This window comes from Pelobates fuscus, chromosome 6 (assembly GCF_036172605.1).
Source record: "Pelobates fuscus isolate aPelFus1 chromosome 6, aPelFus1.pri, whole genome shotgun sequence".
Lineage (NCBI taxonomy): Eukaryota > Metazoa > Chordata > Amphibia > Anura > Pelobatidae > Pelobates > Pelobates fuscus.
The window spans coordinates 200831559-200859000 of NC_086322.1; the positions used below are offsets into that span (position 1 = coordinate 200831559).

Here is a 27442-nt window from a genome sequence, read left to right on the forward strand (position 1 = left end):
TTTCAGGATCTTCTCAAATATACAGGTGGATCAGTCAGTTAAATTCTCCTTCGCTCACAAGAGTTAATGGAAATTCTACTACATTATGAAAAATTGTAGAACATTTTTTTTGTAAAGCAGCTAAACTTTAAAACCCCATTCAGATGGTAGTGTGTTAAGGTGATTGTAATATGTATTCTATTAAATCACATCTATGTATTAAAGTTAAAGACTTACAGTAAATGGGTGAAGCAATGAAATAACTGCATAGGATACAACCAGTTTTCTAAACATAGATGCTGACCCCTAGTGTCGTTAAACAGTAACAGCAATCAAGCAACATTGTTATGTTTTTAAAGGAAATCCCTTTTTTTTATAATAAAAGAAAACAAAAAATATCCACCTACAAACAACATTTAGTAGCTATACCCCTAACAAAAACACATGCATTTATTTATGCATTTATCATTACTGGGGTTGCATCTACAACAAGTTTGCAAAATACGTTTCTCATTGAGAGGCCTCTGTGCTGAGCTTACATACAGGTCTTATTTATTGTTGCTTTTGCAAAGATCATATCAGTCAGTAGACAGCACAGTCTTAGAGCGGTGAAGTATGGGAGTACACTAAGGACCGACATTTGAACATTTATGCTTTCTAGCATTAGACACTGAATGGGCAGTCTCACTGGTTTGTACTTGTGTCAACTCTAGTGGTAATTGTGAGATTTTGACGAACCTCATGATAATTTCTAGCAGGCTATTAAGCAAGATATCTACCTGATGTTAAGTAGGCATTATACCCATTTTCAATTAACTAAAAATCAATTTTTTGATTTTACGTTTTAAAAGGAACTGTCTAAGCATTATACCCACAATAGCTCCGTGTACTGGTTACGAAAGGAGTCTGAGTGCCGTTCCCCATTTTGGAGCAGTTTGGCAAAAAAAATAGGGCTTTGACATTGGCACATACAGCACACCACCTATGCGGTCAGTCAGATAGTGGTCTCATTTTGGAATTATTGGTCCATTGCCATCAAAACTTGCTTGCCAATAATATTAATCCAGTTATTACACCCCCCCCAAGGTTGGACAACTTTGGACAGATAGTGATCAGCTGCAGAAGGGTCGTGGTAAAGTGCCCAAAGACTCATTGCACCATAACCACGGTATGTGTTATTTTTTAAAACAATGTCCGCATGGTCAGATAGATACCATAAACATATAAATCTATTATAACAAGTTGACTTACCAAATCTTGATTTGGAAAATAGGGAAAAAATGGCCCATAAAATTTATGTTTTTTGTTTTTTTGTTTGTTCTGTTACGTTACTCACCCTCTCTTTCTCCAAATCATCCCTCATCTGCTGATGTTCATGCTCTGTAAGCTCCTGATCACCATCTTGGTCATACTTGGCAAAAATTGCCTCAATTTCTGCATCTGTATGTCCCTTGCTGTAAAACAAATGGCAGACTGTAAGACACCATATTTCCGATGGCATATTTTTTCCCCCCCAATTTCTCAAACATTGGAAACTTCTTTGCAGATTAACTTTCTGTCTACGAAGACCGTGTGTAGACCCTCTGTTAGGAGCTACACTATTCTATAATAAGAAAGTCCATAAGCAAGTCTATACAAAACTCCTAAAGTAACAGCACAAGTCAATTTAAAAGGTAAGAAGCTCTATAACGTGGTGGCATTCTTAAGTGCAGTCTATTCACAGCTTTTGCCAAGCTCAGTGGTTTGATAAAATCCTGGGACCTACTGGCAGAGAAAATGGTGAGCTTTGGGGAAGGATTAACTCAAAGTTTGTAGCCAATTACTACCATTCAAAATTGTAATATGTATTATTGATATGCAAATCAATTAAGCAGACAGACAGTCCAGTAAGCATTTGGGATTAATAATTCTGGATATTCATTCAAAACATCCTCATACCAAACCTCGGCAATGTAACTACTACCACCTGCAGACCAGAACAACTAATTTACAGAGAGCCCCAATCCACTTCCCAGTGAAAGGCAACAGTGCTCAAATCCAGAATATTGCTCTGTCATATTAAGTGCCCCCATCCTATCCAGATAGACGGTGGATTGACTTTATCAAAGGGTCATCTTCAGGAAAAAACATCCTAAAACTGGAACAATCACCATGGGAAAAAAAAGGTACAGGTCCATTCCACTTGTGACATCTCCTCTTTTACATCTTCGTACTACTTTTCAGAATTTGATTAATCTCACTCACTCTTGCCTTTAAATCAAGAATAGATTGTCATTACCCTTTTAAGTCCTGGCGGAGCTCATCAAAGTTCAGCTTCCCCCCTCCCTGACGGAGGCTCTCTGAAATATCATCCACTGCTGTTTTCTTCAGTTTAAGTTTCACCATTGCTTTGCTGCAACCCTGAGAAAATATACATGTTATACAGCCAATTATTCAGGATTCCATTATATTCAGTACATGTGGAGATTAGAATAACAATGTGGACCTAATACAAGATAACATCAAATCTAATTCTTTTATTCAGGGAAAGGGAATATAGCCCAAGTGACTGGCAGTAATGCAAAGGCATTTATTTAAAAAAAAAGAAAAAAAAAAGTTTTGAAAGCCATGATCAGCTCATTACCCATCTTGCACTATGCAATTATAACAAGCGGACAAAGACACAGACGTAGAAAAAAACAAGACAAAAAATAAACTCCCCACAAAATCCTTACCTTTTTTATTAGATCGGTCAGTTCCATTTCACTCTTTTGCTGTGCCATGTCAGTTTTCACTTCGGAGTAGGTGTCACTGATGATTGCTAAAAACATGTTCTGTGGAAGACAGACAAGATGAGTACACCATTGATGTACTCCCACCCCAAGAACGCACAGTGTGCACAAACATGCATTCCCATTGTCCAATTACCATATATGTGCTTTACTTAAAGCCCATCGTACAATGAGAATTGGATATTCTGCTAATGGGGATGATGTGTGGAATTGCTGAATGGGGTGAACAGGCATCCCCAATAAAGAGTCTATGAGAAATCTATAAATCAGGGTTACAATAAAGTCAATACCAAACAGTCGAGAGAGAGCGAGTGAGTGAGTGCGTGAGTGCGTGTGCGCGTTTTTTTACCCCCACTTAAAAGTGCATCTGTCACTTTGCAGGTTTGGTCACAGGGGTGACAGATATGTCACAGGGGTGCAAAACAGTACATTTATACACTATAAATACTGACAAAAAAACAAATTAAAGTTCCAGTGACAATAAAATGAAAATACATACCAAAAGAATGAAGAATGTAAAGAACACAAAAGTAGTAAAGTAAATGGGGCCCAAAATGCGGTTTGCCTCCTCAAGGTCATTGAATTCGAAATCTCCCAACAAAATACGAAATTGAGTGAGGCTGAAACATGGATATTATAGTCAATCAGTGTTGTACTCAATAACAAGGGTTTATTTTTCCAAGAAAACAAAGAACAGAACATAATGGGACATAACTGTAATGCAATTACAACTCCACTCCTTCACAGATCTCTATGAAGGAGTCAGGTACATTTCATCACTCACTTGTATGATGAGAGCAGGAATCTAGATACAGTAAGAAGTGTAAAACAAATGGTGTAAGACAGGGGTGCCCAAATGGTAGATCCCCAGATGTTTTAAAACTACAACTTCCATGCTGCTTTGTTATTCTAAAGACATACAGAGGCATGCAAAGCATCATGGGGGTTGTAGTTTTGCAACATCTGGGTATCTAACTTTGGGCACCCCTGGTGTTAGAGGTCTTCTAATACACAGCTGAAGCTGCATTGTAATAGCAAGAGAGCTTTCACATATATTTAGTAAAAACATATCCACAGGAACTTTTACTTTGCCAGGATATTAAATATTTTATAACCAGCAACCAGACTGATAAAGAAAAAAAAAAAAGAAAAAATATATAAAATAGATCAGCACTATAATAGGTTTAACTCATTGTCAGGACATAAATCCTGGCAATAGTGGGATTTGATGTCGTCATGGGCAAGAGACATCTTGCAGTTTTGGTTCAAGAAGAGTTAAATATAAAAAATATACACAACACTATGTTTATTTATTTTATCCCCCACTTTTTGCATATTTTAATCGTATAATGCTTAGCTGCATAGATTAGGTATCAACAGAAAGCCCTATTTGCCATGATACATCAGGATATGTGCAGGCACACTTAATATAAAATAGATATTTTGGCTGAACAAGCAAAAATTTAAAGTTTAGTTTTAGTTATTAAGTTGAACAATCCTGTTACGCCTAAACGGCACAAAATAGTGACTCCTTCATCCGTTGTTATAAATGAATATGTTTACCATTCAGCAATGTATACTTACAGGCAGTCTTGGAAAGTACTGAAGTCATCAACTTGGGTGCCAAACACAAGGAAAGCAAACTGGGCATAGGCAAGAAATATAATAAAAAACATAATGGAAAAACCGAGAATATCTTTGGCACATCTAGACATGGTTGTTGACAACTGGCTCATTGTTCTGTTGAAGTCCACAAACTTGAAGAGCTGTCAGTAAAGAACAATATATTTTATAGCAACAGCCCCTTTATAAACACACTGAAATATTCATAAATAACGCATACAGGCTTTGTTAAACAAAAAAGAAAAAATACATTTCCACGATATTAAATATAACCCAATATTGTATAAAGGTATCGCAGAAGAACCAGATTCCCATGAATCACACCTATTAAAGAACAGGTTAGGTGAGCTTGCTCCAAAAGTTCAGCCTCAACTACGGTTTTAGTAAAAAGGTTTGATGATGTGAAAGTACAGCTTTGTAATGCTTAAAAACATGGCTACACTTCCTACACTACTAGACAGGTCCAAGTGTTACCTGCCACTGCAAACCTCTTGGGAGCGGGTAAGGGTGAGTTATGGTAAACCAACGGCTAGTGGCCAATGGAAATTTTGAACCATTTAATTACGAAGCCGAAACCCATTTGTGTATCCGTATAGCCAAAATTCTTGTCCCATGAAGTCATTTTTCTGGTTCATTCTCACTCATCTCATGTTAATTTCATACACTAGGCTGATTGTGTAATGTAATGCAGTATGTGGATGTAAACCAACCATCATAGAATACAGTAATGGTGCTACTTATTACCCTCATGAATACACGCAGTGCAGGTAAGTCTATTTTGTATCAGGTCAACAAAGAAAGAAAGGGCAAGTGGTAATGGTTTGCAGTACCTTGATCCAGGCAAAGAACACAGTCACTGCTGCAACATTGTTGAACTGAATTTGCCAGTAAGCTAGAGACTCAAGGTTCGGAAATGCATTCTGGTCCAATAGTAGATTGTTAAGTGGTTCTTCCACAGACGATATTCTGTACAGACCAATTGCCAAACCAACCAGTGAGAGCTAAAGGTAAAAGAAAGAGCATTAAACAGTTTCAACTTTGTTAACAAGCAAACAATTTAAATTACAGTGTCCGGACTAATTCAAATGTTTTAAGTCTACTATGATAGCGACAATTCTATAGCAATAGGACCCTTCTTCAAATTGTAAATTGAGCACAATTACTGTACATGAAAGTGGAAATAGGATAGAGTTTACAATACGAAGATAAATTCCAAAGTAGAAATTTTAATAAATTCTTGACAATCTTAGAATACAATTATTTATTGTGCTGTCCCTCACAGCTCTCACCCCCCTCCCAAGCACCAGCAGACTTCTCACTCTACCCTCCAATCCCTGCGTTTGTCCTCTCCTGAATCTCAGCAGTCTGCTTTCTTCACTCTCCGCAGGCTTGGCAGCATGCACTTCTCCCATCTCCTCTCTTGGCGGTCTTTTCCTCCCACCCAAACACTGAAAACCTGCTTTCTTCACTCTTTGCAATGCTGAGAATAGACTCTATTCAATTACCCTTGAGTCTGCAGGCCATTTTATCCCATCACACATGGCCACCCCTTCCCGTTTTGTTTCCTATTCAGTTATTATTAGGACCCTACCCATTTCTTCACCTCAGAGTATGCTCATCCTTGGTGTGCTGTGGTGCAAGGAAGCTGCAGGGAGCGGTGCTTTAGTTGGCTCCGCTAAACAGAGTCTGTTTTACTGATGTCAAGTGACATCACATGCTAGTATATGTACTTCGTGGGCCACTATGGAGTGAAAGTGATTATTACGAGCACAACAACTCCCCCCTGTGTTGCATTTGATACTGCTGGTCCTTAGTCCCTAAAAGAACCAAAAAGAACCAAATAGACCCTGCCTGCTTCCACCTCAATAGTCCTTTACATTAAAATGATTTATCTGGCCAAAATGCCAGGGTTTAATTTCCAGTTGTCCATCTGGAGTGGGAGAGTGGACATTTTCAGTCCACTTAATACAACATATCAGCAGGTCTGTTGACTGATTAAACAAAAAAAGTAAAAACACACACACACACACACACACTATCAGATTGAGGATCACAGTGCATTGACAGAAAGGTTTCTCACCACAATAATGACAATGTCCAAACAATTCCAGAGACTGCGGAAGTAATGTAACCGATGGAGGCGGATCTCAATGATTTCTTCCACTATGTAATACAGAATAAAAATACACAAGGCAATTTCACAGGTAGCCAAGAAATAGTCAAATGTGGAAATGTAGTGGATCAACTTCACAGTCTGAAATTGCCAGGAGGTGACAATGCCGCCTGTTGCAGGAAACTCCACCAATAAGCTGAAAAATAAATACAGCATTAAAACTTCTATTCAGCTTACCTGTCTTACTAACTTAATTGTCCTGCACCCTTTTTAGGAGAGTGATTGTATCTGCACAAATGTCAACCCTAGACGTGGGCCTTTCTCAATCCCCCCAAAAAAAAAAAAAAAAAAAAATTTAGCTTGACATTTGACGATTAATCCAAACGTTTGTGGACTCCACTTCTGACAGTGCTCGACACCCAAAAACGGCAGAAGCAAATGCTAACCTTTCTTTCCTTTAGTTACCCAAAACAGAATAACAGAGTGTCAACTTAAGGTGGAACTTCTAAATGCTCTCAAAGACATACTGAACTAATTATTATATACAGTAAAGTAGAGTATATGACACCGATGTTTAAAAATAAATAAAACCACATGGTTATTAACAAGAACAGAAATGCCCAAGTTCCAAGAGGTCTAGTTTTAAAGGAACACTATAGGGTCAAAAACACAAACATGTATTCCTGACCCTATAGTGTTATAGCTTGGTTGCGGTTTATAAGTGCTGCTTCAAATTGTGTTAAAATTACTCACCTCATTAATATGGCAGACTTAGTTCAGTGTAATAGTTGTTATGCATTTGTTTCACGTTCCACTTTTTGGAGATTTGGATGCTGTCTAATCTGTAGACAGTTCTCTATTTTACAGCAGGGGATTGTATTTTTGAAGTCTGAGATTTGTAAATTATCTGTTAAACAAACTCAGGCTGAGACTGTTGCAAAGCCACTGCCAAAAAGACAGCCTAGGAATGGCAGATGGATTACTGTGGGATCTGGTAGACTTAAGAGTTGTAGATAAAAAGCATATTGCTTTCAGAGTGTAGTGGTGTTGTGGAGACAGGCTCAGGCACCAAGTTTGTGGAACCCACCAATGACAAAAAGGACAAGATGAGGCTTGATAGAAAGCAGTTGTTGTTGGGGGATTCTATCATAAGAGGTGTGGAGATGGAGAATAGCAGCCTTGTGAGATGTCTTCCCGGAGCTACTGCTCAAAGAGACAGGAGACGTATTTTTAATATAATATAATATAATAGCAAGCAAAGCTGGAAGGGGAATTGGATGTATTTGTCCACCTGAGGCTTCAGATGTAAAGGAAGGTTTGTGTTTTTGCCAATGATATACGGCAGGTTGCTTCCACACTGTCATTCTCTGAAGTTCTACCTGTGCATAACACTCAGAACGACAGGCGGATGCATATTAGGGACTTTAACTTGTGGCTTGGTGAATGGTGTCGGGAGCAAGGATTTGGCTTAATTTCTCATGGTAGCTCTGTTTGGGATGGAAATAAACTACAAAAAAAAGATGGTTTGCATCTTTCTCAAAAGGGAATTTATGTTCTCAGTGAGCAGTTCAGAGGTTTTGCTAGGATGTATTTAAACTAGGAGGGGGTAGGAAAGGGGGAGGGGGAGGGGCAAAAGGGTGATAAGACATGGTCCCCCAAAACAAGGACAAACAGTGCTTGTATCAAGTGTGTTAAAAAATGATAAGCTTAGAGTCATGTCTACAAATGCTTGCAGTTTAGGGAATAAGATCCAAGAACTTGTGGCAATAATTGCAACTGATAATGTAGATTTAGTCCCTGTTACTGAGACATGGTATAATGAGAAAAATGACTGGGACATAGCAATACCAGGGTACTCTTTATATAGGAGAGACAGGGAAGGCAAGAAAGGAGGGGTGGCCCTGTATGTGAAGGGTAGCATAAAATCTAGCCTAATAAAAGTTAGTGAGGCGAACATAGAGTCCGTTTGGGTTACGTTAGAATTTGGTAATCACACAGTAACTCGTGTAGGTGTGATTTATAGGCCCCCCAGGACAAATTGAAGAGTTAGATAATGTACTAGTTGAGGAAATAGCTAAAATGACAATGAAGGTGGAAGTTATCATCATGGGTGACTTTAATCTTCCTGATGTGAATTGGAAAACAAAAATAGCTGCTTGTGCCAGGAGCATACATATTCTAAACTCCATACTGGGATTGTCTCTAAAACAAGTCGTTGAGGAGCCAACTCGTAAAGAGGCCATACTAGATTTATGGTTAACAAATGGAGATCTGCTATCATATTACTATAGGTGAAACTTCAGGATCCAGTGATCAGTCAGTGTGGTTTAATATAAGAACAGTGACTGAGTCACACCACACAAAAACCAAAGTTATAGACATTAGAAAAACAGACTTTTTTTTACACTAACGAAACATTGTCTTTCTTTTGTATATACTATATTAAAAACCTGACGGGGTTAATATTGAATAGCTTTAGGGGTTCAGAAAATTCTTTGTATGTTGAGGATCACTTAATTTAGAACTCTTTGATTGATAAGATGCTGATTCTTGAGATGTGTAACAATGTACAGGTTTTTGTTCTTGATATGTTGAACCTTTTGTACAATGTGATTTATGTACTATAATGCCAGTCAAAAATAAAGAATTGAAAAAAAAAAAAAAAAACTTTTCTATAAATTAGAATATGTGTAAAGGAGGCATTATCAGACTGGAGCAGTTTAAATGGAGTCCAAGAAAAATGGGAGTGTTTAAAATTTGCACTACTGAAGGCAACAGAAAATCGCATTAGGCTTGTTCGTAAAAGCAAAAAATTTAAGAAACAACTGTGGTACTCCGCAGATGTGGCCAACATGGTAAAAAACAAAAAGTCAGCATTTAGGAACTATAAAAAAATAAATAAAACCAGAGTGAGGAAGACATAATGATCTATAAGTTTAGGTAGAAAGAGACTAAGCAAGTTACAAGAGCTTCCAAGTCACACACAGAAGAGAAAATAGCACAGTCAGTAGAAAAGAAGGACTAAACATTCTTAGATACATAAATAGAAAAGGAAAGTAAAACAAGGATTAGTTAGATTAAAAACAAAAGAAGGAAAGTATGTAGAAGAGGACAAAGGTCTAGCTGACTGCCTCAATGAATATTTTTGTTCGGTATTTACAGATGAAAATGAAGGAAAGGGACCTCAGTTAGGAAAAAGGACAAATTAGTAATTTATTACATGTGAGTTTACAGAGGAAGAGGTTCTATTTCAACTGTCAAAAGTAAAGACAAATAAGCCAATGGGACCTGATGGAGTACACCCAAAGCTATTAAAAGAGCTTAGTGTTGTAGTGTTGTAGCAAAACCATTAACAGATTTATTGAACCAATCATTGTTAACAGGAGTAGTCCCAGAAGATTGGAAAGGTAGTAGGGAGGAGTCGGGCAACTATAGGCCATAAACCTTACTTCAGTAGTGGGGAAAGTATTGGAAACCATGTTAAAGGATAGGATTGTTGAACATCTAAAAACACATGGATTTCAATATCAGAGAAAACATGGGTTTACTTCAGGGAGATCATGCCAAAAGAATCTTATTGATTTTTTTGATTGGGTAACTAAAATAATAGATCAGGGTGGTGCAGTAGACATTGCTTACCTAGATTTCAGTAATGCTTTTGACACTGTGGCACATAGAAGGCTTATCAATAAAGTGCAAGCTTTAGGTTTTAAGATTACAATATTGTTGAATGGGTAAGTCAGTGGCTGAGTGACAGGAAACAGAGGGTTGTAATTAATAGAGTATATTTGAAGCATGGGCTTGTCACCAGTCAGGGATCTGTACTTGGACCCATTCTCTTTAATATTTTTATTAGTGATATTGCAGAAGGTATTGATGGTAAGGTGTGTCTTTTTGCTGATGATACTAAGATATGTAACATGGTTGATGTTTCAGGAGGGATAAGCCAAATGGAAAATGATTTAGGTAAACTAGAAAAATGGTCAGAGTTGTGGTAACTGACATTTAATGTGGATAAGTGCAAGATAATGCATCTTGGACGTAAAAACCCAAGGGAAGAGTACAGAATATTTGATAGAGTCCTAACCTCAACATCTGAGGAAAAGGATTTAGGGGTAATAATTTCAGATGACTTAAGAGTAGGTAGACAGTGTAATAGAGCAGCAGGAAATTATAGCAGAATGCTTGGTTTATCAAGGGAGAGGTTTTAGCAGTAGAAAGAGGGAAGTGCTCACGCCATGGTACAGAACACTGGTGAGACCTCACTTGGAGTATTGTACACAGTACTGGAGACCATATCTCCAGAAGGATATTGATACTTTGGAAACAGGATAAAACTTACCAGGAAAGGTTAAAGGATCTTACCATGTATAGTTTGGAGGAAAGACGAGACAGGGGGGATATGATAGAAACATTTAAATACATAAAGGGAATCAACACAGTAAAGGAGGAGACTATATTTAAAATAAGAAAAACTACCACAACAAGAGGATAGTCTTAAATTAGGTTTAAAAATAATATCAGGAAGTATTACTTTACTGAGAGGGTAGTGGATGCATGGAACTGTCTTCCAGCTGAAGTGGTAAAGGTTAACACAGTAAAGGAGTTTAAGCATGCGTGGGATAGGCATAAGCCTATCCTAACTATAAGATAAGGCCAGGGACTCATGAAAGTATTTTGAAAATTGGGCAGACTAGATGGGCCGCATGGTTCTTATCTGCCATCACATTCTATGTTTCTATGTTTAAACCACCATCTAGCCCCCCGTTAACCCCCCGACCCACCCCTACCTCCCTAAATATAGTAGAATCTTACTTGTATTCAAATCTGCAGCTGCTGCCTCTGCCACGACATCATCAGAAATTATTCTCTGAATCAATCACAATGCTTTCCAACAGGATTGACTGTCAAGGAGGCAGATCAGGGGCAGAGCCAGCACAAGTCAAACACAGCCCTGGCCAAATCAACATCTCCTCATAGAGATTAATTGAATCAATGCATCTCTATAAGGAAAGTTCAGTGTCTGCATACAGAGGGTGGAGACACTGAGTGACAGTACTGCACACTGTGAAGCAGTGCCCCTGGAAGCACCTCTTGTAGTCATTTGATGAGTGGCCATCACTAGACGGTAATGTAAACACTGCATTTTCTGTGAAAAGACAGTGTTTACTGCAAAAAGCCTGAATGGACTGATTCTACTCACCAGAACAAATACAAGCTGTAGTTGTTCTGGTGACTATAGTGTCCATTTAAATGCTTTGCATGATTTTCAGAAAGAAAATCCAGAGCCAATCCAGACCCTCTCAGAAGCTAAATTCACAATAGTAACTAACAGCCTGTAATGGCATTGCAAGAATTGCTAAACTTGGGTGAATCTTACCAACCATATGGGTTAAGCAGTTGATCGCATACTGATTGATATACAAGTGTTATACCTATATATATATATATATATATATATATATATATATATATATATATATATATATATATATATATATATATATATATATATATATATATATTATTTATATATTGCCGGGTGCATTCCAGCCATAGCCAAAACATATGTAAAAATATCAAGAAATAAAGGCTTGCACTCACGGTCTGTTAGAATTAAAACTCTTCTTCTTTATTCAAAATTGCTTAAAACATAGTTGCTGTCATCTTATCAACGTTTCAGCCACATCAGTGGCTTTCATCAGGATCAACTCAGCTTACAAAAACGTTTTTCCTGATGAAAGCCACTGATGTGGCTGAAACGTCGATAAGATGACAGCAACTATGTTTTAAGCAATTTTGAATAAAGAAGAAGAGTTTTAATTCTAACAACAGACCGTGAGTGCAAGCCTTTATTTCTTGATATTTTTATATATATATATATATATATATATATATATATATATATATATATATATATATATATATATATATATATATATATATATATATATATATATATATATATAACATTTATTTTTTTAAAGGGACTATAGGCCCCCTTCTAGTGTTTTCACATTATTATTATTATTGCTATTTATATAGCGCCAACAGATTCCGTAGCACTTTACAATATTATGAGAGGGGAATTTAACTATAAATAGGACAATTACAAAAAACTTACGGGAACAATAGGTTGAAGAGGACCCTGCTCAATCGAGCTTACATTCTATAGGAGGTAGGGTGTAAAACTCATTAGGACAGGAATTTGCAGTCAAATAAGGTGGGCTGCCCTTTAGGAGAGAGCAAGGGACAGGTATGTGAGGTAGAGGTTAGTCTTGGAGGCCATAAGCTTTCCTAAAGACATGGGTTTTAAGGCACTTCTTAAAAGATGCAAGACTAGGGGAGAGTCTGATGGGGGTAGGCAGGCTATTCCATAGGAAGGGGGCCGCCCGTGAAAAGTCCAGCAAGCGTGAATTGGCCGTACGGGTGCGTACAACGGACAGGAGGTGGTCACGGGCAGAGCTGAGAGACCAAGAAGGGACATACCTATGGATCCGTGAGGAGATATAAGAGGGCTAGAGTTGTTCAGTGCTTTATAGGTGTGAGTTAGTACCTTGAATTGACTCCTATAGCATACATGAAGCCAATGTAAGGACTGGCAGAGGGGTGAGGTGTGAGAGAACCGACTAGAGAGGAAAATCAGTCTGGCAGCAGCGTTCATTATGGACTGTAGCGTGCAGTACGGCTTTTGGGAAGACCAATCAGGAGAGGGTTACAATAATCCATGCGGGAAATTACTAGAGCATGGACAAGCTCCTTGGTAGCATCTGGTGCAAGAAAGGGGCAGGATGCGGGCTGTGTTATTAAGATGGAATCTACAGGATTTGGCAACATGCTGGATGTGAGGCTCAAAGGTGAGGCCAGAATCAAGTATGACGCCAAGACAGCGCGCTTGCAAGGATGGACTGATCTGGGTACCAAAACTTGAAGGGAGAGCAAAAGAGGAGGATAGTATTAGCAGGAGGAAAGACAAAGAGCTCAGTTTTAGAGAGATTGAAGAAAGACAAGCAGTGACACGTTGCAGGACGGCAGGGGAGAGGTCCGGGGAGGAGAGATAACTGGGTGTCATCAGCGTACAGGTGGTAGTGGAATCCAAAAGAGGTAATACGTTTGCCGAGAGGCAGTATGAAGAGAAAATAGAAGGGGACCAAGTACAGAGCCTTGGGGGACTCCAACCGAGACAGGACAAGGGGAGGAGGTATCATTAGAAAAGGAGACACTGAATGAGCGTTGGGAGAGATCAGAGGAAAACCACGAGAGGACAGTCACAGAGACCGAGTGATTGAAGAGTTTGAAGAAGGAGAGCATGATCAACGGTGTCAAAGGCCACAGAGAGGTCAAGAAGAATTAGTATGGAGTAGTGGCCTTTGGATTTAGCTGCGATTAGGTCGTTAGTAACTTTGATAAGCGCGGTCTCAGTAGAGTGGAGAGGGCGGAAACCAGATTGAAGAGTGTCAAGGAGAGAGTTGGAATTGAGGAAATGAGACACGCGGGTAAAGTCAAGTCTTTCCAGAAGCTTTAAGGAAAAAGGGAGCAGGGATATGGGACGATAGAGGGGGTGGACGGGTCGAGGGATTTTTTTAGTATAAGTACTACAGTGGCATGTTTAAGGTCAGCAGGGACAGTGGTGGGGCCAGAGGAAAAGAGAAGAGCAGCCATATCTTGGTCAGTAGCTGGGGAGAATGTCTGAAGGGTAGGAAAGGCATGTGTGGTTGAGAAACAGAATGGCAAGTAGGGGAGAATTCTTTCCTTAGCTGTTCAATTTTGTCAGTAAACCAACATGCAAAGTTGTCAGCAGTAAGGTTAGTTTGGGCGGTGGCCACAGCAGGGCGAAGAAGAGAATTAAAGGTGTCAAAGAGACGCCTGGGATTGCGGGAGCATGAACTAATGAGAGAGGAAAAGTAGGACTGTTTGGCAAGGGCAAGGGCTGCGGTGTATGAACACAATATGAATCTATAATGGAGAAAGTCTGACTGGGGACTTCCTCCAGGAGCGTTCAGCACAACGGGAGCATCTTTGCAGGTAGCGTGTTCATTTAGTATGCCATGGTTGGGGCGGGTCCTCCTCGAGGACATCTGTCCCTCCCCCATTGCCAATGTGAAAGTGAACATTATTCTATATTACTATGTTACTAGTGGCTGTCATGAAAACAGCTACAAAAAGTGTATTTAACCTTTCAATGTAAAAATATTTCCTTTTTTGTAAAAATAGCAAAGACAACTGCATTCGGATCACTTGAGTGATCTGAGTGACTTTAGTGGCCCTTTAAGATGGAAATCTCCAGTTTTACTACAGAGTTGGGATTAGGTAAAAATGTCATGGATAGATTAGACAATTGGGAAATGTAACTAATAATGAAATACAATACCATACCTTACAACACAGAAAAGATTTAGATTTGCATTGTAGACTGAAAAATCAATAAACACTGCTCTGGTGCCTCGATCCAGCCATTTGTTAACCTTCAGTGTTTTAATCTGGACAGAGGAGTCTTCTCGGTTTCTCGAGAGGTCCAAGTAATATCCAGCCCCGCTGTATGTTGAGATGATACCCCACTGGCTGCTGCCATTCAGATCTTTTTCCTTGGTGTACGTCCAGCTGTGCAAACACGGAATACAAGAAGACTCATTTTATTCCTTTAGTATGCCAAATCTACAATTATGTTAACCACCAAGAAAACTAGGATACAACGAAATGTGGACACACAAGACAAGATACATTCAAAATAACAGAAATTATGTGAAAGTGTATGTAAGAATGCCCTTATCTAGGGTTTCATATGGAAAATGATGAAGTCTTTATCTGACTGAGCTAAATATGGTACAAGTTATTCGAGAATGTTTACGTTTAGTGCCATGAAATTTTACCAGAAGATTTGAAGAACTGTCGGGAGATGGTTCAAATGAGGTGGCAGCTGTGCCATAAAAACACTTTTTTTTATAACTTTAACAGAAGGCAACAGTTGGTTCTTAAGAAAGCAGAATTAAACAGTTAAAGATGTAAGACAAATACCTTACGTTTTTGCACATATTTTCTTTTGGTCCACTAATAAATACCCATTCTAGTACACCGCCATGATAATTAGTTTTTTAACCATTGCCTCTGTCAATGCCTCCTCTATTGTCTCAGCAACGAAGTTTACAAACTCAATGCCCTCAACATCTCATTTCTATTCCTTTTCTAGCGCAGTGACTTAGAACTGTTGTGAATTAAACAGTGCCTAAATACCCATCTTTATCTACCTAACCCCATCAATGAGGTTCCAGAGGTAAGGCTAGGGAGATAGGATGGGCTCTCTGGCAGTATGAATCTAAAATTTGCACAGATTTACTGATCATGGTAATGCATAGAAAATAGGAAAAACAAAACAAAACAGCCATTTTCTGAACTGTGAACATTATGTACGGCATAGTGTTGATCTAGGCTTTCCAACGAGAGAACCAGAAGTCTGAAATTGCAGAATTCGGGATGTTAACTAGAGAAAACATTAACACAATGCGTGCAAGAATAATAAAGTGGTCATCAATCACCAAAATACTAAGCAAAGTGGAAAAAATATTCACATAAGAAGTGCATGAAAAGATAAAAAAACAACATGAAATACATACGCGGTGCCATTTTTTGGTCCAAACGGGGAAGTGTCTTCATTACTAACAGAGTACATATCATAGCAATCCTTTATGTCATCCTTTAAATCCTCTGGCACAGTACATGTTCCATTTCTCACTTTGACCTGGCGAAGACGGGGCACTCCCAGCAACATGTTTTCATAATAGATAAAGCTTTGATTTTCACCCATCGTTTGGTTGTTATACCACATATCCCAGTACAAACCATCCAGAAGAGGACCTTCTGTGTACTGCAGTTCAAAGGAAAAACAAACAAGTTTAATTTACAAATTATAACTGGTGACACATCTAAATCCTTTATTAACAGTTAGAAAGGTGCGTATGACACTTCTGTAGAGTGAGAATTGTCGGGAATTCAAAGTGAATTCCAAATTATTTCCTAAAAGTTCAATAAAAATTCTCCAAATTATCTATGCTACCAGCAGTAATTTGGCCTTTATTGTGAAAATTACTTTAAAGGGATTTTATAGTGCCAGTATAGGTTTCTAAGGTGCCCCCCTCCCTTGTGCCCCCTTCCTGCAGGCTTAAAATAGGTAACTCGGCGCAGGGGCAGATCCAGAGCCAATTCAGGCACAACAACTACAGCTCTCTGGTGCCAGGAGTGCTGTGGCGCACTGATAGCGTAAGTAGTCAAACCGTTTAAGAACAGTTTGACACCTTACCTAGGGTCTGCCAGGATTGACGTTTGTAGTAAGGGAAAGAGACTATAGTAGGTGATAGGAATAGTAGTGTGTGTTATGTGTGGGGTGCAGTGCAGTGTGTGTGAGTGATGGATATAGTGTGTGTGCGTTTGTGTACATGGGGATGCAGTGTGTAAATGTACAGGGAGTTATTGTGTGTGGGGGTAGGGGGGGGCAGATCAAAACAAATCTATATAAGTTTTTTTATTATTAAAAAATATATACCTTACATCCCCTCCCTTCTTACCTTTGCCTGGGAGGTGGGATATTACTTCCAATCCCTGGTGGTCCTCGTGGAGAATCCCTGGCGGTTCTAGTAGAGAGTGAACTCTAGCCTGCAGCTTTTGAGGCTAGAGTTCACTCTCTCGAGATTGGAGAGTTGCCATGGTAACCATAGCAACGCTCTGTTTGCGCGAGAGGAGACCCGGAGGAGATGCAGGTAAGAGCTCCCGGTCTCCTCTCTCCCTCCCCTTCCGGCTGCTAGTAATGTGCCTGCGGACTGGTTAGGGAGATTTCAGATCTCCGGTCCGTGGAGGCACACAGCAGGGTCGGCGCTTGGATAGCGACGGCCCTACATGGGCCGGCTGGGGGAGGCAGAGCTTCGGCATTTTACTATTTTTCCTAGATGGGATCCGCCACTGCCTCGGCATTGGGTCAAGCTTTGCCCACGCTCCTCAAGACCTAATGCGCATGCGCAGCAATGGCCATTCTCACATTTGGATTTCCAAATAGGAGAGCATTAGTCAATGCATTCCTATTGGGAAAATCTGATGCTGGAGGTCCTCATGCAGAGCGTGAGGACATCCAGCGTCACAAAGAACCAGAAGGTCAGTTTCAATTCAGGAAGCCCTCTAGTGGCTGTCTGATAAGACAGCCACTGTGGGCAGACTTAGAGCTGCAATATAAACACTGCAGTTTCTTTGGGACTGCAATGTTTAACATCGCAGCACTAAGTGCAAAAGGGACCCAGCACCCAGTCCAATTCAATGGGCTTATTTGACCACACTGCCAACTATTTTAATTTTCAAGGAATGGCATCATGTATAGATAATATACATGTTGATAATGCTGAAAGCATTCCGATTTGTAATACAGATGAAGTAAAAAATAAAACATAAATGCCTCTGCATGCAAGAATCCATTTCTATACACTGTACTGAAGAGACATTTCTTTCAATTAGGACACTTTATTTTATTTATTTTTTTAAATACATAAATTTTTCAGCCCATAGAGATCTTTGTATAATAATTTAATAACGTATTTAAGTATTAATTTATACGGAGAGCACCATGGACTTTTTTTTTATAATTTCAGTTACACGGAGTCGAATTTTATTACTGCATGCGGTCATTTTCTCACCAATTTTCTATATTACAGGTTATATGTACTTACCTATCAGATTACATTATTGATCACTTCCTTCATTTAGCAAACAAATCGGTCTTAAGCTACCAATTTCCCTGGGTTGCTAAAATGCTGCGGCTTTATGCACTGTAGCAGCATTCAGATACGTTTGCCATACTTTGTGGCCTTTAAATAGACTTCTGGGACTTTTTACACTTGTTATAGTTGAATTTTAAATGTTTTGATTTTTATTTCTTTTGAATTTGTTTTTTTATGGGATATTCTCTTCTACTGCCATTTTTTCTTACTGCCTCCTTTTATTTTAATTTATTAACCACAGAATGTTATCTACATCCTCCTGTTTATCTGTCTTATTCCAATCTTGTTTTAGGATATATTACAACGATTACATTCATCTTTTAGCACTGTATTCCAGTTTATGTGATTTAACATTTTCATCATACCATACCATACCATACGTAGAACACCAAATATTAGCTCCTGGTCCTGGATACTTCACTATGATAACTCCACTTTCCCCCCCTCTCACTCGGGACTTGTGAATCTTGATCCAGTTTGAGATTTGTCTATTACTTATTCCACTAATCCCTCCACAAATTAGGGGTCATGACCAAACCTCACACTAGTTTGGTTGTCCTCACCAATATTTAATACATTAAAAGTAGAGGTTTTCTGATCGAAAAAGAAATTGTACAACAATGCCTGGTGTTTAGCAAACATTCCAAATGTATATATAGCATGCACACTTTAGACAGTTTCCCTATACCGATCAAATTAATGTGCATATAAAGTCATACTTCACCTTCCAGAAATCGTCCATGGTCAAGAGAGTCTTGAAATTGGTATTGTCTGTCTTTGAGATTGGTGTGTCAATGAACAGCTGAGACATGGTTTTTGTGTAGTAAAACATGCTTGAAGTGACCATCCCATAGGTTACTACAGCAAAGACACAAACAGGTTCCAAACATCAATATGCAACATTATATACTAAACATGCAGCTCTTTAGAAGCGGACAGGCCAACGTGTGGAGACCGTGACACATTAATTCTAGAAGCCTGATCATTATTTTTCCCATCACTGTATGGAAGCCTTTATTGATTTAAAGGGTCACGTCAGACCCCCTAAAGTACTTTAGCTTGCTGAAAAGCTTTATGTGTGAAGAGTGTGTACTATTATTTAAAAGTGCAGATTTCATTAGAGATTTACAGTTTTGTAAATTAACCTGGTTACACCCCCCCAGGCAGTCGATCAGACAATCAGTTCTGTAACTTCCTGGTTTGGTTATCTCAGTGGAGCTAAACTCAAAAGGCAGCAATTTCCAAGGGCAGCTGCCTTGCAAAGACTTCTCATTGAGCTGCGTTATGGAAGTCTGTGATAGGACAGCTACAGAAAGTCTGGGTGGAGTTGGAAGGGAAGGGTTTGCAAAGGCAGCAGACAAGATATCTACAGTTTTTGCAAGCTTTTAGATATATCCCCAACAAAAAAAATGCATAATTAAACGTGTGCACGTTTTCATTGAGGGTAGATCTACTGAATAGTGATTTTTATTTATTTTGTATTTTGTCAGTGGAGTCTCCCTTTAAGTACATAAACTGTATTCTAGTAGTGGGGGTGAGGAAGGGAGTACCCAACACATGGGTTACATGTGTCCTCCATTTGGAAGTCCCCCTCTTCGTAGGATAGGGTGGCCAGGGTCAGAGTTCTTCCCCCTGCTCACAGTCCGGGTGCCAATTCATGTATCTCTGTCAGAGTTTTTCCACCTTCCCGATGTCTTCCTCTCCCCCGAGCTCCGCGCACAGTATGTCCCCCACCCCCAGCTGGGGCTAAGCATCCGTAACGTCACAAGCAGCCAGCCAATCAGGAGCCGGTTTACAGCCCCTCTCTCCCACCTGGCGGCAACTGGATATGGGATTCACAACATTAGAACACCGGGATGGATACGGGCACTCAGTACAGGGTGGCCAGGCTGAAAAGGGCACTCAGTAAAGGGGGACGGGGCTGGACAGGGACACTCACTATACATACCCACCAAAGGGCAGGTCCTGCAGGACTACTAACGGGAACGACGTTCTGCTGTGGAAAAAGTGCAGGAACGCCGTTCCCACGCGTTCCTGCAGGACTCGAGCCCTGTATAAATATACCTAAAAGGTGCTTAATATAGATCAATCTATGCTATCAAGAACATATTTAAAGATAAGACCCACATGACACAGCAGGACCAGAAACAAGATCATGATAGAGTTCCTATAAAATAAGACTTCACTTCTCTAGCTCCTTTGGTAAAGTCTTAAGTTACCGTAATTCTAAATTATGTAATACAGCAAAAACAAATAGGTTAAAGTTGAACATAGAAAGTGAAATGCATGCTGTAATCAGCCTACCGTTGATATGGAAATACAGTGAACACATGAAAAGGATTGTTAATAAATAAACTACTAACTCAGTAGGGGAGTTTAGAAAAGCAGGCATGGAATAAAAAATAAAAAATAGTTTTCTGCATGTGTTTAAAGGGACACTATAGTCAACTACAGCTTATTGCATTTGTTCTAGTGAGAAGAATCATTCCCTTCAGGCTTTTTGAAGTAAACACTGTCTTTTCAGAGAAAATGCAGTGTTTACATTACAGCCTAGGGATACCTCCACTGGCCACTCCTCAGATGGCTGCTAAAGGTGCTTCCTGGGGCAGTGCTGCATTCTGTGCAGCACTGCCATTCAGGGTCTCCACCCTCTGCATGGAGACACCGAACTTTCCTCATAGAGATGCATTGATTCAATTAATCTCTATGAGGGGATGCTGATTGGCCAGGGCTATGTTTGGCTTGTGCTGGCTCTGCCTTCCTATGTGAAAGCATTGTGATTGGCTCAGAACACCAGTTCTGATCATATCAGCCAAGCAGGCAGATCAGGGGCAGAGCCAGCAGCAGCAGACTGGAATAAAGGTAAGATGTTGCTATATTTAGGGGGCAAGCGGGGACAGGAGGGCTCAATGGTCGTTTTAATACTATAGGGTCAGGAATACATGTTTGCAAGCAAAAGTGCATGAAATATAATGACATCATTGTATAGCATTCCAGACTAGTAACATGTAATTTACACCACCTCTGGCAGCTTTATTACTGTTGGTCAAGCCCTGCCCATTACATATGGCACATGACATGTGTTTTATTCATACCCCATCCATAAAGTCTCCCAGATTAATTTCTGTTTTTACATTTTAAGAGTAAGTCTCTTCAGTATCTGTATCAAAACACAAACGTGCAACTTGCCCTCATTCAAAGGATGAGGTTGTCAAGCGTGACCTCCAGATAAAAGAAAAGACAGCAGGAGCACTCCAGACCCCAGTACCTGAGTCGCTGACAGATGTGAATAGCCACAGGAAGGTGGACTATCAGGATTATTCACTAAAATGAGAATGCAAAGTGAATTTCAAATTTAAGGCCAAGTAGTCAAACTGGAAGCATAGCTGACTTAAAGAATGTTTACAGAATGTTTACAGTTCGGTTACTTTTACCTTTGAATTCACATGGAATTTTCACTTTAATGAATAACCCTGTAAATCTCAGAAAGAACAAGAGGTTAAATTATAAGAAGTTGTCTTCCAAACAAATTTTTAAAAAAAAAAACTGCCCAAATTCAGACCATGAGAGGTCCATTTACGTTCAAACCTGTGGAAGTGAATTTTCAATACAGAATCATGTCCACTTCGCGTAGATTCTCCCAAATGTTTATCTTGGGTGACAATACTACCTGAAATAGCATAAACTATATTTGTGTAATATTAAATAATGAAAATATACTTACAAACACATAAAATTACGAGAAACACAATATAAGTGACCAGCTCTCGAAGCACAATCTTAAGATATTTTTCTCTTGTAGTTATGCGATCCTCTGTAAATCTTGTTCCCCATAGTCCTAAAAATAAAAAGTACAAATACAAAATTAGGTCATCACAATCCACTCAAATATTTTTTTCTTACAACTTATTTTTCGGATTTAAGCAGTCTTATTCATCACTTTCTTTATAAATATAGTACACAGGAGAGATGGCCAACAATGGTGACATTTCTGTCTAATCTAAAAGTTGGCTAAGCATGAAAATACATGTAGCCTACAAGCATATTAAGTACTTGAAAGAACACTAAAAAAAAAAGAACTAGCTTATTGAAGCGGTTGTGGTGTATAGATCATGCCCCCGCAGTCTCACTGTTTGATTCTCTGCAGAGGCGGCTTAGGCGGCCGCCTAAGGCCTCGCGCTGGCGGGGGCCTCGCGGCCGCCTAAACCACCTGTGAGCAGAGTGTGTCAGGTCCTCGGTCAGTGACCGAGGACCTGACACCAGGAGGGGGCACGGCGGCTTGCCCGGTATGCCGCCGGGTGCGAGGCCCCTCCTGGCTGCCCGGCCACCATCGCAGACACTGGTCTGCAGCTCCGCAGTGTGCAGAGCTGCAGACCATGTGACTCGCGAGAATTGGCCAATCAGAGCATTGCCGCGGGTTACCGCGGCAACGCTCTGAAATCTCACGAGATTACATGGTCTGCAGCTATGCGGAGCTGCAGACCGGAAGCAGTGGCCACCGGACCACCAGGGAACCCACTGGACCACCAGGGAAAGGTAGGCTCTCCCTCCCCATCACCCCCACCACACTCAGCCTCACCCACAGCATCACCCCCCACCACCCTCACTCCCCACCACCCTCAGCTTCACCCACCCTCAGCCTCACCCCCCCACCATCACCCCCCACCACTCTCACCATCACCCCCACCACCCTCAGCCTCACCCCCACCACTCTCACCATCACCCCCCAGCACCCTCAGCCTCACCCCCCACCACCATCACCCCTCCCCACCCTCACCATCATCCCCCACCACCCTCAGCCTCACCCCCCACCACCATCACCCCCGCCACCCTCAGCCTCACCCCCACCACCCTCAGCCTCACCCCCCCACCCTCAGCCTCACCCCCCCACCCTCAGCCTCACCCCCCCACCATCACCCCCCACCACTCTCACCATCACCCCCACCACCCTCAGCCTCACCCCCCACAACCATCACCCCCAGCACCCTCAGCCTCACCCCCCACCACCATCAGCCTCACCCCCACCACCATCACCCCCCACCACCCTCAGCCTCACCCCCACCACTCTCACCATCACCCCCCAGCACCCTCAGCCTCACCCCCCACCACCATCACCCCTCCCCACCCTCACCCCCCACCATCATCCCCACCACCCTCAGCCTCACCCCCACCACCATCACCCCCACCACCCTCAGCCTCACCCCCACCACCCTCAGCCTCACCCCCCCACCCTCAGTCTCACCCCCCCACCACCACCCCCCACCACTCTCACCATCACCCCCCACCACCCTCAGCCTCACCCCCCACCATCACCCCTCCCCACCCTCACCATCACCCCCCAGCACCCTCAGCATCACACCTCCCCACCCTCACCATCACCCCCCACCACCCTCAGCCTCACCCCCTACCACCATCACCCCCCACCACCCTCAGCTTTACCCCCCACCACCCTCAGCCTCACCCCCCACCACCCTCAGCCTCACCCCCCACCACCCTCAGCCTCACCCCCCACCACCCTCAGCCTCACCCCCCACCACCCTCAGCCTCACCCCCCACCACCCTCAGCCTCACCCCCCACCACCCTCAGCCTCACCCCCCTCATCATCACCACCATCCCCCACCACCCTCATCATCACCACCACCCTCAGCATCACTCCCCCACCACCCTCAGCATCACTCCCCCTCACCACCCTCAGCATAACCCTCCGTCACCACCCTCAGCCTCACCCCACTCACCATCACCCCCTCCTTCTCACATTACCCCCTCTCACTCTCACATTACCCCCTCTCACTCTCACATTACCCCTCTCACTCTCACATTACCCCCTCTCACTCTCACATTACCCCCTCTCACTCTCACATTACCCCCTCTCACTCTCACATTACCCCCTCTCACTCTCACATTACCCCCCTCACTCTCTCATTAGCCCCCCCACTCTCTCATTAGCCCCCCCACTCTCTCATTAGCCCCCCCACTCTCTTTTATTAGCCCCCCACTCTCTTTTATTAGCCCCCCACTCTCTTTTATATGCCCCCTCACTCTCACATTATGCCCCCTCACTCTCACATTATGCCCCCTCACTCTCACATTATGCCCCCTCACTCTCACATTATGCCCCCTCACTCTCACATTATGCCCCCTCACTCTCACATTATGCCCCCTCACTCTCACATTATGCCCCCTCACTCTCACATTATGCCCCCTCACTCACACATTATGCCCCCTCACTCACACATTATGCCCCCTCACTCACACATTATGCCCCCTCACTCACACATTATGCCCCCTCACTCACACATTATGCCCCCTCACTCACACATTATGCCCCCTCACTCACACATTATGCCCCCTCACTCACACATTATGCCCCCTCACTCACACATTATGCCCCCTCACTCACACATTATGCCCCCTCACTCTCACATTATCCCCCTCACTCTCACATTATCCCCCTCACTCTCACATTATCCCCCTCACTCTCACATTATCCCCCTCACTCTCACATTACCCCCCTCACTCTCTCATTAGCCCACCCACTCTCACATTACCCACCCACTCTCACATTACCCACCCACTCTCACATTATGCCCCCTCACTCTCACATTATGCCCCCTCACTCTCACATTATGCCCCCTCACTCTCACATTATGCCCCCTCACTCTCACATTACCCCCCCTCACTCTCACATTACCCCCCCTCTCACATTACCCCACTCTCACATTACCCCCCTCTCACTCTCACATTACCCCCCTCTCACTCTCACATTACCCCTCTCACTCTCACATTACCCCTCTCACTCTCACATTACCCCCTCACTCTCACATTACCCCCCCCTCACTCTTACATTACCCCCCCCTCACTCTTACATTACCCCCCCCTCACTCTCACATTACCATCACCCCCCGCTCCCTGTCACATTACCATCACCCCCCGCTCCCTCTCACCATCAACCCCCCGCTCCCTCTCACCATCAACCCCCCCGCTCCCTCTCACCATCAACCCCCCCGCTCCCTCTCACCATCAACCCCCCCGCTCCCTCTCACCATCACACCCCCCGCTCCCTCTCACCATCACACCCCCCGCTCCCTCTCACCTCCCGCTCCCTCTCACCTCCCGCTCCCTCTCACCTCCCGCTCCCTCTCACCATCACACCCCCCGCTCCCTCTCACCATCACACCCCCCGCTCCCTCTCACCATCACACCCCCCGCTCCCTCTCACCATCACACCCCCCGCTCCCTCTCACCATCACACCCCCCGCTCCCTCTCACCATCACACCCCCCGCTCCCTCTCACCATCACACCCCCGCTCCCTCTCACCATCACACCCCCGCTCCCTCTCACCATCACCCCCCTTTCACCATCACCCCCCTTTCACCATCACCCGCCTCTCACATCACCCCCCTTTCACCATCACCCGCCTCTCACATCACCCCCCTTTCACCATCACCCGCCTCTCACATCACCCCCCTTTCACCATCACCCGCCTCTCACCATCACCCCCCCCCCCCCCCCATACACACAACACACTTCAAGCAGCTACCCCATACACAGGGTCTCAGACAAAAACGCAAACATGCTCACAGAGACATACATTCACACACACAATGATACTCTCTGTCAGACACACTCTCAGGCACATACACAGGTAGACAGTGCATCAATGTGTATATGTGACACTTTTTTGTTAGTGGGGCCTCATGTTTGCGTTTCGCCTAAGGCCTCATAAAGTCTAGAGCCGCCTCTGATTCTCTGCCATCTAGTAGATTAATTACTTGGTTTATAAAGCCCTAACCACACCTCTCCTGCCTGTGGGTCAAGCAGCCTCCCAATACACTTCCTGAAAAAGAGGTCAAATTTGCAAACGTCCCTTATTATTAACCCCTTCACACCATAAGGATGTTCCATGCCGTCCTCCAGAGACTGGGCGTTAATAGCATTAGGAAGCCAAGGAATGTTTTGGCATTTTGGTGTGAGCAAGGAGGCATATTTAGTGTCCCCAAGGTTGACTTGTGAGCAGTATGCAATGCTCAAAGTGAGTGTTTCATGCAGTACTTTAAAATGTATTTAAAGCACCCTCAGTGATCCTGAAGTTGCCCAAAGAGAGAAAGACACTGTCCTTGTGTCCCTGCCTGCCCTTCTGCCGACTGATCAGCAATAGGCTTTTCCCAATGGCCCAGCATGGATCACTGTGTGTTACTAGTGCGGGTATCTACCCGATGTGCAGACTTTTTGTAATGCTTAAGAGTAGAGATGTGCTGTAGGCAGACAAGGGTCATATTAAGTCTGAGCCAACCAGGCCTGGGACAAGGTCAGCATCAACTGTCCTGCAATCTAGGAAAAAAATATGAGGATCATAAAACTTGAGATGACAGGAGGTATTTTTATTTAATAAACTAGTCACAATGGATCATGGGAAACAAAATACAGTGATGCAGGATGAGCTAATGATTCGGTTACATAACAGGCTTGCCTGCTTACATGTCTGCACGGCTAAGAGCACTTGCTCCTATCAGTCCCTCAGTGTAGCATGGCCGAGCTCTGCTCCGGTCCACGGTACAGGAGCATACGTTTCCTGTACCCGGCCGGACTAACATGAAGTGCTCACTCGCCTGGGGAGGGGTGGGGGGGCTTAGGAGAGCAGAGACCACTAAGGGGGAAGGTGGGAGAGGAGAGATCACTAATGGAAAGGGGGAGGCGGGGGAGAGGAGAGTACACACTAAGGGAGGAGAGTAGAGACCACTGAGGGGGAAGGGGGCTTTTGTGACCACAATTACAAACAGCCACCAGACAGCCTGTTCTACACCAGGCCAGTGGAACCAGACTGCAGCCAGAGCCCATCATCATCCTCATCTGGTTGTAAGTAGGTAATCTAGTATACTATTAGTGACACTAATCTTTAATTTACCTCACATTAAAGGGACACTATAGTCCCCAGAACCACTGCAGCTTAATGTAGTAGTTCTGGTGTCTATAGCCTGTCCCTGCAGGCTTTTTAATGTAAACACACACTGTGTGCAGCACTGGTGTTAGTTCATTTGGCAGATCATATGGGGGGGGCATGGTTATGTCACATGGGGGGGGGGTTGGGTGGGACGGCAAATTTTTCTTTTGCCTAGGGCGGCAAAAATCCTTGCACCGGCCCTGCCTGGCTGAAGAACACTTCCAGTGAGTACATTCCACATGTGTCTACAAACTGCA

The 27442-nt window shown here is 42.6% G+C and overlaps 1 protein-coding gene across 2 annotated transcripts in view; it reads right to left on the minus strand.

The window, feature by feature from the left end:
- The window catches only part of PKD2 (polycystin 2, transient receptor potential cation channel), a 58742-nt gene that overhangs the window by 24669 nt on the left and 6631 nt on the right, over positions 1 to 27442 (minus strand). For both annotated transcript variants that reach the window (XM_063458649.1, XM_063458647.1), the window contains exons 2-12: positions 21967 to 22080; positions 18967 to 19100; positions 16098 to 16348; positions 14863 to 15087; positions 6454 to 6682; positions 5204 to 5374; positions 4335 to 4516; positions 3250 to 3370; positions 2694 to 2792; positions 2258 to 2379; positions 1316 to 1433 (exon numbers count right to left, since the gene is read on the minus strand). In XM_063458649.1, coding sequence (XP_063314719.1) covers positions 1316 to 1433; positions 2258 to 2379; positions 2694 to 2792; positions 3250 to 3370; positions 4335 to 4516; positions 5204 to 5374; positions 6454 to 6682; positions 14863 to 15087; positions 16098 to 16348; positions 18967 to 19100; positions 21967 to 22080 — 1766 coding nt within the window. The remainder of the gene's footprint in view (positions 1 to 1315; positions 1434 to 2257; positions 2380 to 2693; positions 2793 to 3249; positions 3371 to 4334; positions 4517 to 5203; positions 5375 to 6453; positions 6683 to 14862; positions 15088 to 16097; positions 16349 to 18966; positions 19101 to 21966; positions 22081 to 27442) is intronic.